Source organism: Neoarius graeffei, chromosome 11, assembly GCF_027579695.1.
Source record: "Neoarius graeffei isolate fNeoGra1 chromosome 11, fNeoGra1.pri, whole genome shotgun sequence".
Taxonomy (NCBI): Eukaryota; Metazoa; Chordata; class Actinopteri; order Siluriformes; family Ariidae; genus Neoarius; species Neoarius graeffei.
The window spans coordinates 65966001-65979738 of NC_083579.1; the positions used below are offsets into that span (position 1 = coordinate 65966001).

Here is a 13738-nt window from a genome sequence, read left to right on the forward strand (position 1 = left end):
TAAAGCTTTGATGTTTGCATCCTGATATGTCATCGATGCACAATGTAAAGTCTGTGTGCGCTGTTTATTGACTGTTTTGTTTGTGTTCGGTGCATTGGTTGAACTGTGGTTTAGCACAAGACTTTACACTCAGAGACTAATGATGCATGTTTGGCTAACTTGTAGAGGTCTGCACCCTTGATCGAACGAAGCAAGGTGTGTAACGTTCAGAGCATAGTCTGGAAACCATACTCTGCAAAACTGTGTATTTGTTTACAACCATGTTACGTTCATTTTTTTTGTTTTCTTTAGTTTTCACAGTGCAAGAGCTGCTACAGTGTTAGTAAATAATCCTATGTTATTTTTAAAAAAGCAATTTAAAAATAAGTGCTGGATACAAACCCACCTATCTTATGTAAATAAAGATACAAATTTGGTTGTCTGGTGGTCACGTGTTTATGAGATATGTTGCCTTGCACTTACAATCAGGTTCCTTGTTGTATGTATGGACGTCATACAGTCACAAAAGCCATCAAAAATCAGGCTGATACATTACCATAGTCCAGTGTTTCTCAAAGTGCGGTCCGTAAGTTGACGTCATAAAACATTACGTTTTATCAGTGTTTCTCAAATCACCTATGTGACTCCAAAAGCAAAGTTCTGAGTAGCACAGGTGAGTTGGTTTCTATTCTGAAAAAAAAAGTCCTATGTAAATTCAAATAGTAGCCTATTATTTAAATTTGTCTGACATTAAACAAGCCAACAGTTTTGCAACACTGCCTACAGCTACGTTAGTTTAGGTTACAGGGACAAAATGCAAAGACATGAGGATTCTTTGTTTGAGAAAACAAAGCAGCGCAACCAAATCAATGTGGCCCCCAGTATGAGATTAAAACCATCCAGTTTGGAGCCAGACATTGCTTCACTGATGTATCAGAATAAGCAGCAGTCTTGTAGTACTCAAGTCCAGGACTCGGACTTGAGTCCGACTCGTGCCATAATTTTAAGGACTCGTGACCTGACTTGGACTTGAGCACTGATGATTCAGACTCGTGCGTTAAAGGAGAACTGAAGTCATTTTTAAATTTGCTTTATTTCTTAATTAACGTGGTATTCAATTACGTTTTCGATTTTAGTAACCTTATATCGTGACTCGTATCGGCAACTAATTGCAATTAAACATTATACTTATCGGCCTATTCGGTTTTTAGCCAATAAGTATAATATTAGTCTCGCACAGGTCTCAGCACAAGTCTCGCACAGGTCTCAGCGAATCTCGTTTACGGCCATTGCTTTGACATACGGACTGATATATTACAGAGCATATTTCAAACAGGCGGCACGGTGGTGTAGTGGTTAGCGCTGTCGCCTCACAGCAAGAAGGTCCGGGTTCGAGCCCCGTGGCCGGCGAGGGCCTTACTGTGCGGAGTTTGCATGTTCTCCCCGTGTCCGCGTGGGTTTCCTCCGGGTGCTCCGGTTTCCCCCACAGTCCAAAGACATGCAGGTTAGGTTAACTGGTGACCCTAAATTGACCGTAGGTGTGAATGTGAGTGTGAATGGTTGTCTGTGTCTATGTGTCAGCCCTGTGATGACCTGGCGACTTGTCCAGGGTGTACCCCGCCTTTCGCCCGTAGTCAGCTGGGATAGGCTCCAGCTCGCCTGCGACCCTGTAGAAGGATAAAGCGGCTAGAGATAATGAGATGAGATTAGATATTTCAAACACTCATAACTTGCTATAGCAGCGACAAAATAGCTGTCAAAAATACATTCCGATATTTAATAAAATGAGATAAATAGAATTTTGATAATAAAAAATTTGCCTTCAGTTCTCCTCTTCTGCATTCGGACTCGTAAATGGGAGACGAGGACTTGGATTTTTTCTTTATTTTTTGTAACATGCCATAATAATCTGGCATAAGATATTTATATCGACATTAATTTTTGTACTAATTTTGTGCAAGAGTGTTACACCTGCATCAAATAGACACTTGGGTGCGTTCTGGACAGCGTGCGCGCGCGCCAAGCGGACTCTCGCTCGTGCGCCGTAAACGACTCGCACCTGCACAGGATTAAAGCACAATCAGCGTGCTGATATAAAAACTGTGAAAACGCACTTACTTTGCGAAGTATTGAGTTGCATTGCTGACACATTACCGAGCCTTATTTCCTTGTTTGGTTTCCTGATTCTCATCTTTGATTCTGCCGAGTCTACGATAGCCTGTTTGTGCCTCGCTCGATCTATTGCCTGTTTCACTGTTTTACAATTTTGCCTGGCGTTCTGGATTGTTTACCGTCTTCACTTGTATTAATAAACACACTTTCTGCACTTACATCCGTCTCCCAACCACCTCTGACAGAATACTTCACACTCCCTGACAAAGAGAAGCACATTCACCTGGTCATACGGCATGTTCAAGAACAAATTAATGTTAATGGTGCTAAAACAGCCACCGTCAAATGGTGCAGTTGGAGTCTTGTTCTCGGACTCGACTCGAATTTTTTTTTTTTAATGACTTGGACTTGAACACTGGGGACTCAAGACTGGACTTGGACTTGAGGTTTAGTGACTCGACGACAACACTGATACCGGTAAGCAGCACCATTCTTCCCCTTAAGAGAAGGACAACGAGTGAGTTGGCTGTACTATTTGTAAAACTGTCATTTCATTAGCGTGTAATATGTAATATACCGTTGAAGTAGACTCATTGTTTTTTGTTCGGGATATTTAGTGGGTTAGGTGGTCCGTGAATTTTACCTCTGTCCGTCCGTCCGTCCGTCTGAAACACCCTTTTTCTCAGCAACCACAAATCATAGGCACTTGGTACCAGACTTCAGCTTGGGGTTCTATACTCTGTATACCGTTTTCAGGTCTGTCGCACATCAACTTCCTGTTTACTGACTGAATGTATTTATAAACCCTATAGCGTGGATTTACAAAATTTTCCTAACACTTTTCTCAGCAACTACAAATCACAACTAGTTGATATTTGGTACTGAGGTTCAGCTTGGGGTTCTATACCATGTGTACCGTTTTCAGGTCTGTCGCACATCGACTTCCTGTTTACCGACTGAATGTATTTGCGAAACATATATAGTGTAGATTTTGACGCTATTTCAAAATGGCAGTTTACCAGGATGCTATTTGAAATCCCTGTGGAGGGACACAGCTCTTTACTTACTTGTTTCAAGGTTAATTATTTGTTGAAGTCAACATTCATAATAAGTGTCCTATTCCTTCGATTGCTTGCATTCTGATATAAGCGAGAGCGGGGGGGATACACTACCATTCAAAAGTTTGGGGTCACTTTGAAATGTCCTTATTTTTGAAAGAAAAGCACTGTTCTTTTCAATGAAGATCACTTTAAACTAATCAGAAATCCACTCTATACATTGCTAATGTGGTAAATGACTATTCTAGCTGCAAATGTCTGGTTTTTGGTGCAATATCTCCATAGGTGTATAGAGGCCCATTTCCAGCAACTCTCACTCCAGTGTTCTAATGGTACAATGTGTTTGCTCATTGCCTCAGAAGGCTAATGGATGATTAGAAAACCCTTGTACAATCATGTTAGCACAGCTGAAAACAGTTGAGCTCTTTAGAGAAGCTATAAAACTGACCTTCCTTTGAGCAGATTGAGTTTCTGGAGCATCACATTTGTGGGGTCGATTAAATGCTCAAAATGGCCAGAAAAATGCCTTGACTATATTTTCTATTCATTTTACAACTTATGGTGGCAAATAAAAGTGTGACTTTTCATGAAGAACACAAAATTGTCTGGGTGACCCCAAACTTTTGAACGGTAGTGTACGTAAGTGAGCAGTAGCTCAGAGTTGATCTTGTTTTTTATGGATAAAGTGGTCCTTGGTCTGAAAAAGTTTGAGAAACACTGCCATATTCTCTTAAGTATGAAGCTCTGCTATTACTGAACTGATCAGTAAGAATGAGTAGAGATATGTCAGTGAGTTAACAGTGACCAACATGGCACAGCTGGCGATGCTCACCTGGTCTTGAGCGTCCTGTATCTTATCGCGCCACACCTTTCTGACGGCCGGTATGTGTGTTAGGTCTGTGACATAGCAGTGTGCCTGCAGTGTGTGTCCCAATGTGAGAGTGGCTCTCATGGCACGCAGCACTTTTTCCATGTGGCTGAAACACAGCGGGGCCTGTGAGCCTGGACCTGCTCTCAGCAGCTGCATGGTGCAGGGAACCAGAGCGATCTGGCCTGCACAGAACACGGCTTCGTCCACCTACAACACACACGCCATCAGCCAAATCAGTCAGTCAGACTTTACGTAGACATATATAATATCTATTCAAATACAACACAACATCTACACAGCAAACAAGAAGCCATTAGCTAAATCAAAACAACAGAGATCTGTCTGAGGCTTCATATCATCTACAGCATCAGGAAAGTGGTTACGAGGGTGTACGCTTCACAAGTTACAGAGTTGTAGAGAACACAAGTAGGCATATTGGGTGAAAATACAAATTCAGTCCAAATTGCTTGAAACTGCTCTCACTGAACTCAAAATAGAATGCGGAACAATGTACTTTTTACAGAATTAAAATACGTTGATCCGTTCTTGAGATATTACAAATCAAAGATTGAAAAAACGGCTTAATTTTTAGAAACCTGCCGTAATATTCTGTATTCGGATCACACGGTCCAAAACGGGCCTCATTAACCAACGAGATCAAACATTTTTTCTTCATAACTTTTCTATTTTTCAAGATATTTGCATGGAAATTGGCAGGCACATAGCTGGTTGTATACTGAATACAAAGTTTGAAAAATTAGTAAAAACATTTAATTTAATTAGTATTAATTATGCTAATTCGGTAACAATGTTAAATTGGTACACTCAATAACAAAGTAATAAAGATTATTTCTAATCCCCTCTTTGTGCTCTGAAGGCCTTTGTATTTCTCCAAAGTAGGGCCTAGTAGTGTTTATATTAAAGAATATAAATGATAATATTCACAACTTTCAAGGTGAACCTTGAAAAAACTGTCTGATCCACATCCAATAAACAATCCATATTCATTGAATTGAAATCGACACTCGCGTTTCTGACTTCCGTTTTTTTAAAAATATCATTCCGACCACTAAGAGCTCAATATTTTTCATCAAAACAACTACAGTTATACTCTAAAATATAGTTATTTATTTACATGAATCAGTTTTACTTGAAAAAAATAAGTAGGTAAAGCTATGAAAACTGACTTCAAAGTCTTCCATGAATCATGACATCAAAACTAGCTGATGGAAAATTTTGCTGAATAATTCATCAGAAACAGTGAGAGCGAGAGAACGTCCCTATAAAAGTTATCTGATTGATATTCACGAGTAATCCAGTTGGAAAACGATCAGAAGAGAGAGAGAGACAGCCTGAGTGCTTTCCCATGACTCAGAAAGCACCGACAGTTTCCCGACGTCCCGGGAGCAGAGAGTGAACTCTGTTGTACCAACTTCAACATGCCGTTCCTCCCAAAGTACTGAACAGATCTTAATGAGATAAATTTCCTTGGAAAGCAGAAATTATAAGCTTTTTAATGACAGTATTCACGATAGAAAATATTCAAGAGTGAAACAATGACAGATTTGGAAACTTAGATGAGCCTCTGCATGCAGAATTTTCACAGCACAGCCAGCCAGCGTCTGATATGCCTAGTATAAGTACCAATTATTGTATTAATGTACATTTTGCACTAATTTACTATAAGAGTGTTGTGTATATTTGTGTCCCTGTATGACTGTTCCTCCACATAAACTGATAAATTGTTGATATGGTGAAGTTTTCAGACACGGGGAGGTCTTAAGGATGGAGGACTTTGCAGATTCTTGGTAACATGAAAGCTAGATTTTGTCTTATTAACTTCAAGTGACAGGAAAAAATAGCTGGTGAGAAATCAACTGTTTATAGCTGCTAACAAGAACTTTCTTGATGCGTGTTCTACAACATAAAACCCTGCAAGTGCAAGTTGGTAATCTGCCAAAAAATTAATAAAAAATACCCCACACAATTACTGCAGTATAAGAGAAATAAAACACTTCAGGCTGTCCTGTTATTGAAAAATAAATCAACAAAAATCATCACCACCCCTTTGCTGCATTTTCTCCTAGAACAGCACGCCCTGTTGTGTTTTATTCCTTACATAAATAATGACAACAATGTTGATTCGACCTTAAATTATTTTAAAGCAACACTGTTGGTTTAACCACGGTTCTAACCTCTCTCTGATCGCAAAGTGTTGTTCTTCAGGAAACAGCTGAAATACATTTTTTTTTGCAAAAACTTTAACCGCTATACAGTGGTGCTTGAAAGTTTGTGAACCCTTTAGAATTTTCTATATTTCTGCATAAATAGGACCTAAAACATCATCAGATTTTCACACAAGTCCTAAAAGTAGATAAAGAGAACCCAGTTAAACAAATGAGACAAAAATATTATACTTGGTCATTTATTTATTTATTGAGGAAAATGATCCAATATTACATATCTGTGAGTGGCAAAAGTATGTGAACCTCTAGGATTAGCAGTTAGTTTGAAGGTGAAATTAGAGTCAGGTGTTTTCAATCAGTGGGATGACAATCAGGTGTGAGTGGGCACCCTGTTTTATTTAAAGAACAGGGATCTATCAAAGTCTGATCTTCACAACACATGTTTGTGGAAGTGTATCATGGCATTAACAAAGGAGATTTCTGAGGACCTCAGAAAAAGTGTTGTTGATGCTCATCAGGCTGGTAAAGGTTACAAAGCCATCTCTAAAGAGTTTGGACTCCACCAATCCACAGTCAGACAGATTGTGTTCAAATGGAGGAAATTCAAGACCATTGTGACCCTCCCCAGGAGTGGTCGACCAACAAAGAACTAAGAGCAAGGCGTGTAATAGCCGGAGAAATCACAAAGGACCCCAGGGTAACTTCTAAGCAACTGAAGGCCTCTCTCACATTGGCTAATGTTAATGTTCATGAGTCCACCATCAGGAGAACACTGAACAACAATAGTGAGCATGGCAGGGTTGCAAGGAGAAAGCCACTGCTCTCCAAAAAGAACATTGCTGCTCGTCTGCAGTTTGCTAAAGATCATGTGGACAAGCCAGAAGGCTATTGGAAAAATGTTTTGTGGACAGATGAAACCAAAATAGAACTTTTTGGTTTAAATGAGAAGCGTTATGTTTGGAGAAAGGAAAACACCGCATTCCAGCATAAGAACCTTATCCCATCTGTGAACCATGGTGGTGGTAGTATCATGGTTTGGGCCTGTTTTGCTGCATCTGGGCCAGGACGGCTTGCCATCATTGATGGAACAATGAATTCTGAATTATACCAGCGAATTCTAAAGGAAAATGTCAGAACATCTGTCCATGATCTGAATTTCAAGAGAAGGTGGGTCATGCAGCAAGACAACGACCCTAAGCACACAAGTCGTTCTACCAAAGAATGGTTAAAAAAGAATAAAGTTAATGTTTTGGAATGGCCAAGTCAAAGTCCTGACCTTAATCCAATTGAAATGCTGTAGGAGGGCCTGAAGCAAGCAGTTCATGTGAGGAAACCTACCAACATCCCAGAGTTGAAGCTGTTCTGTACGGAGGAATGGGCTAAAATTCCTCCAAGCCGGTGTGCAGGACTGATCAACAGTTACCGCAAACGTTTAGTTGCAGTTATTGCTGCACAAGGGGGGCACACTGGATACTGAAAGCAAAGGTTCACATACTTTTGCCACTCATGGATATGTAATATTGGATCATTTTCCTCAATAAATAAATGACCAAGTGTAATATTTTTGTCTCATCTACTTTTAAGACTTGTGTGAAAATCTGATGATGTTCATATTCATGCAGAAATATTCTAAAGGGTTCACAAACTTTCAAGCACCACTGTAACTAGATACTGCACGAGTCTCTTCTATGCCATCTAGGCTCCACGTCTGAACCGTTTAAACCTGAAGAAGCGTTTCATTTGAAACAAGCACGATTAAAAGGTGTGTTGGAGTAGCACAACATCAATTACCACGTCACACCCCGAATGCTACTTTAACACCAATAATTCACATTTCGCACCATCTAAACATCTGCCTATCTGTGTGTACACTTGATAAATGCAATTAGAAGCATGATAATTAGCTGAGAAGCCGAGAGAAATTTCAATACAGGAAGTTCCTTGGATCAGTAATCCTGGCTGTAAAAATCCATGCAATCAATGCTATCAGGTATGCAAGAGCAGTGGAGAGGTCAGGCCCTGAGAGATGTATAGGATGAACAAATGAAACTCAGGCCTGAGCATAATAGTCAGGATAAATAGGTGTAGGTGACAAGGTGTTAATTGGAGCTCGGGGAAAGTATTTATCAGCGTGTGGGAGTGTGAGGAGCATGATGACCTTTGAAGGGATCGTAGAAGACTAAATCAATTGATGCATCTCGCGAAACGAGGTCTTTAGCCGATTAGCATACGCACATGGGCATCGCATTTCCAAACCAGATTACTCCGTTACGTCCAGGGATCCTGTATTAGTAAAGGCTTAGGCTACATCCACACGACAACAGCAACGAGATGTTATTTAAAAATATATCGCGTCCAAATGGGCAACGATCAGTAAAATATCAGGTCCATATGGCAACGCAACGCTTGCTGAAAACGATGCAATACACATGCCACACCTCTAGGGGCGCTGTAAGACGGTCCCTTTGGAGACACCAGAACAATAGAAGTAGTAAGGACGCATGCGCATAAACTATTATGCGCGAGACTTCATATTAGCCACAAAGTCAGGAAAATCTGTTCGTAAAATTACATTATAATGACCAAATACAATGAAAAGTATTTTTCCAGTCTCACCTGTGAAAGGTAATCCCATGTGATCTCGTTTGGAAGGTAAACCTGTTGGTACAGTTAAACACAGCTAATCTTTATTCTCCGCTTTGACCTATCCAATATGGCGGCGAGGATGACGTATGATTCTACGCGGAAGGCGGCGTCTTTAATGGTCCGGAATAAATTGAATGCTACATGTTGATGGATTAATTTGTTGTTTCTCACCTGTGAAAGGTAATCCCATGTGATCTCGTTTGGATGGTAAACCTGTTGGTACAGTTAAACGCAGCACATGAATCTTTATTCTCCGCTTTGACCTATCCAATATGGCGGCGAGGATGACGTATGATTCTATGCGGAAGGCGGCGTCTTTAATGGTCCGGAATAAATTGAATGCTACACGTTGATGGATTAATTTGCTCTTCTACACCCTTTTTGAGGAATGTATTGTAGGACTAAAACCAACATCTGAAGAGGTGAGATCGCTCCTTTTTTTCCCTATTTTTGCTGGCGGGATTGACTCTGCCCTAAGGGTAGAGTCTCTCTCTCTCTCTCTCTCTCTCTCTCTCACTTTGCACCATTACACAATAAATATTCACAGTGAAAATATTTTGTAAGCGCGTTTCATGAACCAAGTTATAGGATTTGTTGACAACTCGCATCGAGTTCGTTACACTTCTACCCGGCGTGAAGCACTCACAGTCATGTGGTTGTGACGTCATCGTAAACAAATCCGTTCTACTCATCCAGACGACTTCACAACGGCAACGTTGCCAGATCTTTCCACTCTGGAACCCGTTCTCAAAAAGATTGCGTTTTGGGCACCCAAAACGCCGGTGCCGTGTGGACGCCAGGCCTAAACGATAAGCAATTGTATCGGAGTCACCTGAATCCGTTGCCGTGTGGACAGGGCCTTAGACAGCCCGGACATTTGCCTCTGGATACAAGGTGTTAAATAAGTAACTATACATTCCTCTGGTACTGAAAATCTAAGAAAAGAAAAAAAAAACCCAAACATATAAATTTAAAGTCAAGCATAATGTCATATGCGATGTAACCTCTCAACTGTATAGAAAATTCTACTGTTAACAAGAGTGTGCGTGTAATAAAATCAAAGGTGGAAATCTAATTTGAAAACAACAGATCAACAAAAAAAGTGCTGTGCCAGAGGGGGGAAATAGTCACATCAATTTCCATAGAGTGAAATGGGTTTCCCAAGATTCCTAGCTCCTGGGTTCACCTGTCAACTTTGATGAATCTTCAGCATCTGCCTCTGCTGCTCCAAATTACCGAGGCAGGAGATGGGGAGGAAGGGTGATGGTGGTGGTGGTGGTGGTGGTGGCGTTAGAGCGGGTGCAGCACTGCTCACTGCAGGATCAATCATCGGCTCATTTACCTGCGAGCATTATTTGGCAAGAGCAAGAGCAATAGATCTACAGTGGCGTAACCTCGCCGCACGTCACAGAGACATCACCAACAAATCGTCATTGGCATTCCATTTATGAGCCATCAGGTGGAATCAGATGCCACAGAGCGCTGGATCGCATTGGACATCCGGTGAGGCGCTCTCAGCAGCATTCAAAAGATTTCAGTTTCATATTTAAAAAAAAATAAAAATAAAAAGATTATTTGCTGATTTGAATATCAAAAGGAGGCTCGAGCAAGACTTCTCGACTGTTCAAAACACAAAAACCCTCCCATCGGTTTGCAAGCAGGTGTGTACTGATCAATTATTAAGAGGCTAGCTCAGGTTACTCCAGGCTGAGAGGGTGGGGCATGACTTTTTACGGCAAACCTGCGAGTGAGAAAGCGCGAAACAACAAGCGGGAATACTATTTACATAAAATTAACAGTTCAAAAGAATGAGTTCACACACCAATCAAACTTGTTAATTGACTGCCAATGGTGTGTCGCTGGATGTACAACACAACTACATTATTCATCTTCCCCGTTGACAAGAAAGACAGTCCAATTTGCATTGGCGTCCAAAACCTGATCAGCAGTCACAACGGCCTGTGCATTTTTAATAGAGCACGGGGAGGCTATTAATATTCATAGGGGTCACACAATTGCATATTTCATTTAACTTTCTATAACCACTGGTGGTTTTCAAAACGATCAACTTCTGACGCTTTGGACCACATGGTGCTGAAAGAATAGGACGGATTTAAGTAGTTCAAGCTCTAAGCACTAATGTAATCAGGCTGCACTTAGAAGTACAATTTTCTCCCCCATCTGAAAGTTTGTGCACTTAACTGATGGTTTCTGTATTTGCAATACTGACACTATTATCCAAAGTCATAGCTGCAAATGAATCAAGCAACTCTATGAAGCACAAGCGATATTTTACACCGTGCTTGAGAGGAATTCCCCATCCTGGTGCATGCTGGCCTCTTTAGCATTAATCAAATGGGTGGTTTGGCTTCAGGCTTTATCGACCTTTATTCCTTGGCTTGAACACCATCACTTCTCATAATGCCAATGACATGTCAAAAGGTCAGGCGGCCCCAAGGTCTCTGTTGGGATGCAGGCAGTAACACGTATGTAAATGTTCTCTCGGAGGCGGCGCCCAGGCCTCGCGTGACATCTTGCAGCACTCCAACGCACCGAGAGCATTTTAATTGTTGGCTCCTGAAATCTCAGAGGCACAACAACTTTACATATTTGTGTTTACGGCGTGCGAAAAGGCAGTGGAGGTGACCTTAAAAGATTTTGCTGAGCGCGTTATTTTTGGCAGACAACAGCCTGGACCATACTGGCTAAAGTGACCTGCTATTGATGATCAGTCAACTTGCTCTCGCAAGCCAAGGGCACGGTGAGGAAAAAACACATCAGTGCACTGTAAGATATGCTAATGGTTTCATTTTGCCACTGAAACCTCATGCATAATTAAACCCAAGCAACAGGGGCATAAAACTGTGCGCGCGCTGACTGACCACTCCGAATCATGCGATACTGCAGGGCAAGCACGGTATTAGGTATATTAGCGATGTAACCAAATATGAATACTTGAAGAATGTGAGCAGGTAACAGGTTGTAAACGGATGGAAATACAGACACAAAAATACGAGGTGCACTCTTTGTTTTTTTTTTTAAGAAAGCTTGGTGGAAATGCTCACATGGTATCTGGTTGAGACTTGAAAAGGCGTGCATCGGGACTGGGATCCTGTGGAACACAATAAAAACGTTGCAAGAGCAGGAGGTTTTTATTGTCTGATCAGAAGTATGTACAAACAAAGACCATAATCATTAACATAAACCTGCAGTCTTATGTATGTGATGCCTTTACCGCATCCTTAGGTGGGGTTTACATTAGACCGTATCAGCAGATCATCAGATTAACGTTTTTAAAACGATTAACGTGCACACAGCAACGCCAATACACGATTTGCGTGCACACAGCAACACCAATACACGGATACGCTCGGCTCCGCAGGCATCCTGCGCTCCAAATCACTCCGCCCTGAACAGCGAGTGCCCTCTGGAGGGTGCGCACTCCGGCCCTGCGCAGCTCACAGAGCGCGCGAGTGAAGCGCGCGAGCAGTGATTCGGGACTGAGCCGCTGTGTGTGTGATCCCAGCGCATATCACTTACCACTTGCAAGTGGAAGGATGGCAAGCCTAAAGACAATCATAACTACACAATGGGCAGTATTTGCATCAGTATTTGCAGTATTTTCATACTTTTATACTCTTTAATGAAAGGTGATACAAGGCGGAAGTCCGCGCCGTTTTTCAGCAGTCGCGTCACATGACCAACGCCAGCGAATCAGGAAGGTGGATGTCACAGTGACGTTGTCCAATGACGACGCCAGCTAGAGCTCAGCACAGCGTATCCGCGTATCCTCAATGTTTACACAGCACCGGACCAGACACGATCTGGATTGAATACGTGGACCCTGGCGGATTCCCGTTTCCCGGCGTTTTAATGTAAACGGACAGTGCATCCGCGAAGAAAACGAGACAGATATGGTCTAATGTAAACTTGGCCTTAGTATCTGCCTGGTCATGTTGGTAGTGCTTTAAATTGTACATTAATAAATATAATATAAAATACTTGTAGCGGATACAAACAAAATTAACTGAATAGGATTAAAAACAGTCACGTGAACATCTTTATCTGAGGTCAGTTATGAACTCGCGTGATGGAGCTCAGGTTGAGGAACTGTCTGAGCCCGAATTCATACACCACGCGGACAGTACTGGAATTTCTGCCTCCGGGTTTTCCAGTGTATCCTGCAGCAGAGTGGCATGGTTCAAATTTAATAACTAAAAACGTCCCAGCTTTATTCACACCCACTTCGGGTTAAATCAGAATACAGATACGAATATAGCGTCATTCTGTTATACTGCTTGTGTTAAGCAGTGTTTAAACCATCCATCCATTATCCGTAGCCGCTTATCCTGTGCAGGGTCGCGGGCAAGTTGGGGCCTATCCCAGCTGACTACGGGCGAAAGGCGGGGTACACCCTGGACAAGTCGCCAGGTTATTGCAGGGCTGACACATAGAAACAAACAACCATTCACACCTACGGTCAATTTAGAGCCACCAATTAGCCTAACCTGCATGTCTTTGGACTGTGGAGGAAACCGGAGCACCCGGAGGAAACCCATGCAGACATGGGGAGAACATGCAAACTCCGCACAGAAAGGCCCTCGCCGGCCACGGGGCTCGAACCCGGACCTTCTTGCTGTGAGGCGACAGTGATAACCACTACACCGCCATGCCGCCCACTGTTTAAACCATTTATACAAATTAAACCCACAGAACATCAGTGTTTCCCCACTACCCTTGACTTGCAAGTGACATCAAAGCAAAACCCGGATGTCGGCCATCTTGGTGGAGATACGAATGCGGGGTCAAGCGAGATTCCATACAAAACATAGTCACGTGTGCACAACTCTCTTTGTTTTTCCACTGCTTTAAGCGTTCATTTAGCT

At 41.9% G+C, this 13738-nt stretch overlaps 1 protein-coding gene across 3 annotated transcripts in view; it reads right to left on the bottom strand.

Moving 5' to 3' along the window:
* The window catches only part of dph6 (diphthamine biosynthesis 6), a 206038-nt gene that overhangs the window by 40785 nt on the left and 151515 nt on the right, over nucleotides 1-13738 (bottom strand). For 2 of the 3 annotated variants that reach the window (XM_060934602.1, XM_060934601.1), the window contains one exon: nucleotides 3982-4227. The exons of the other annotated variant lie outside the window; for it this stretch is intronic. In XM_060934602.1, coding sequence (XP_060790585.1) covers nucleotides 3982-4227 — 246 coding nt within the window. The remainder of the gene's footprint in view (nucleotides 1-3981; nucleotides 4228-13738) is intronic. 3 annotated transcript variants of the gene reach the window in all.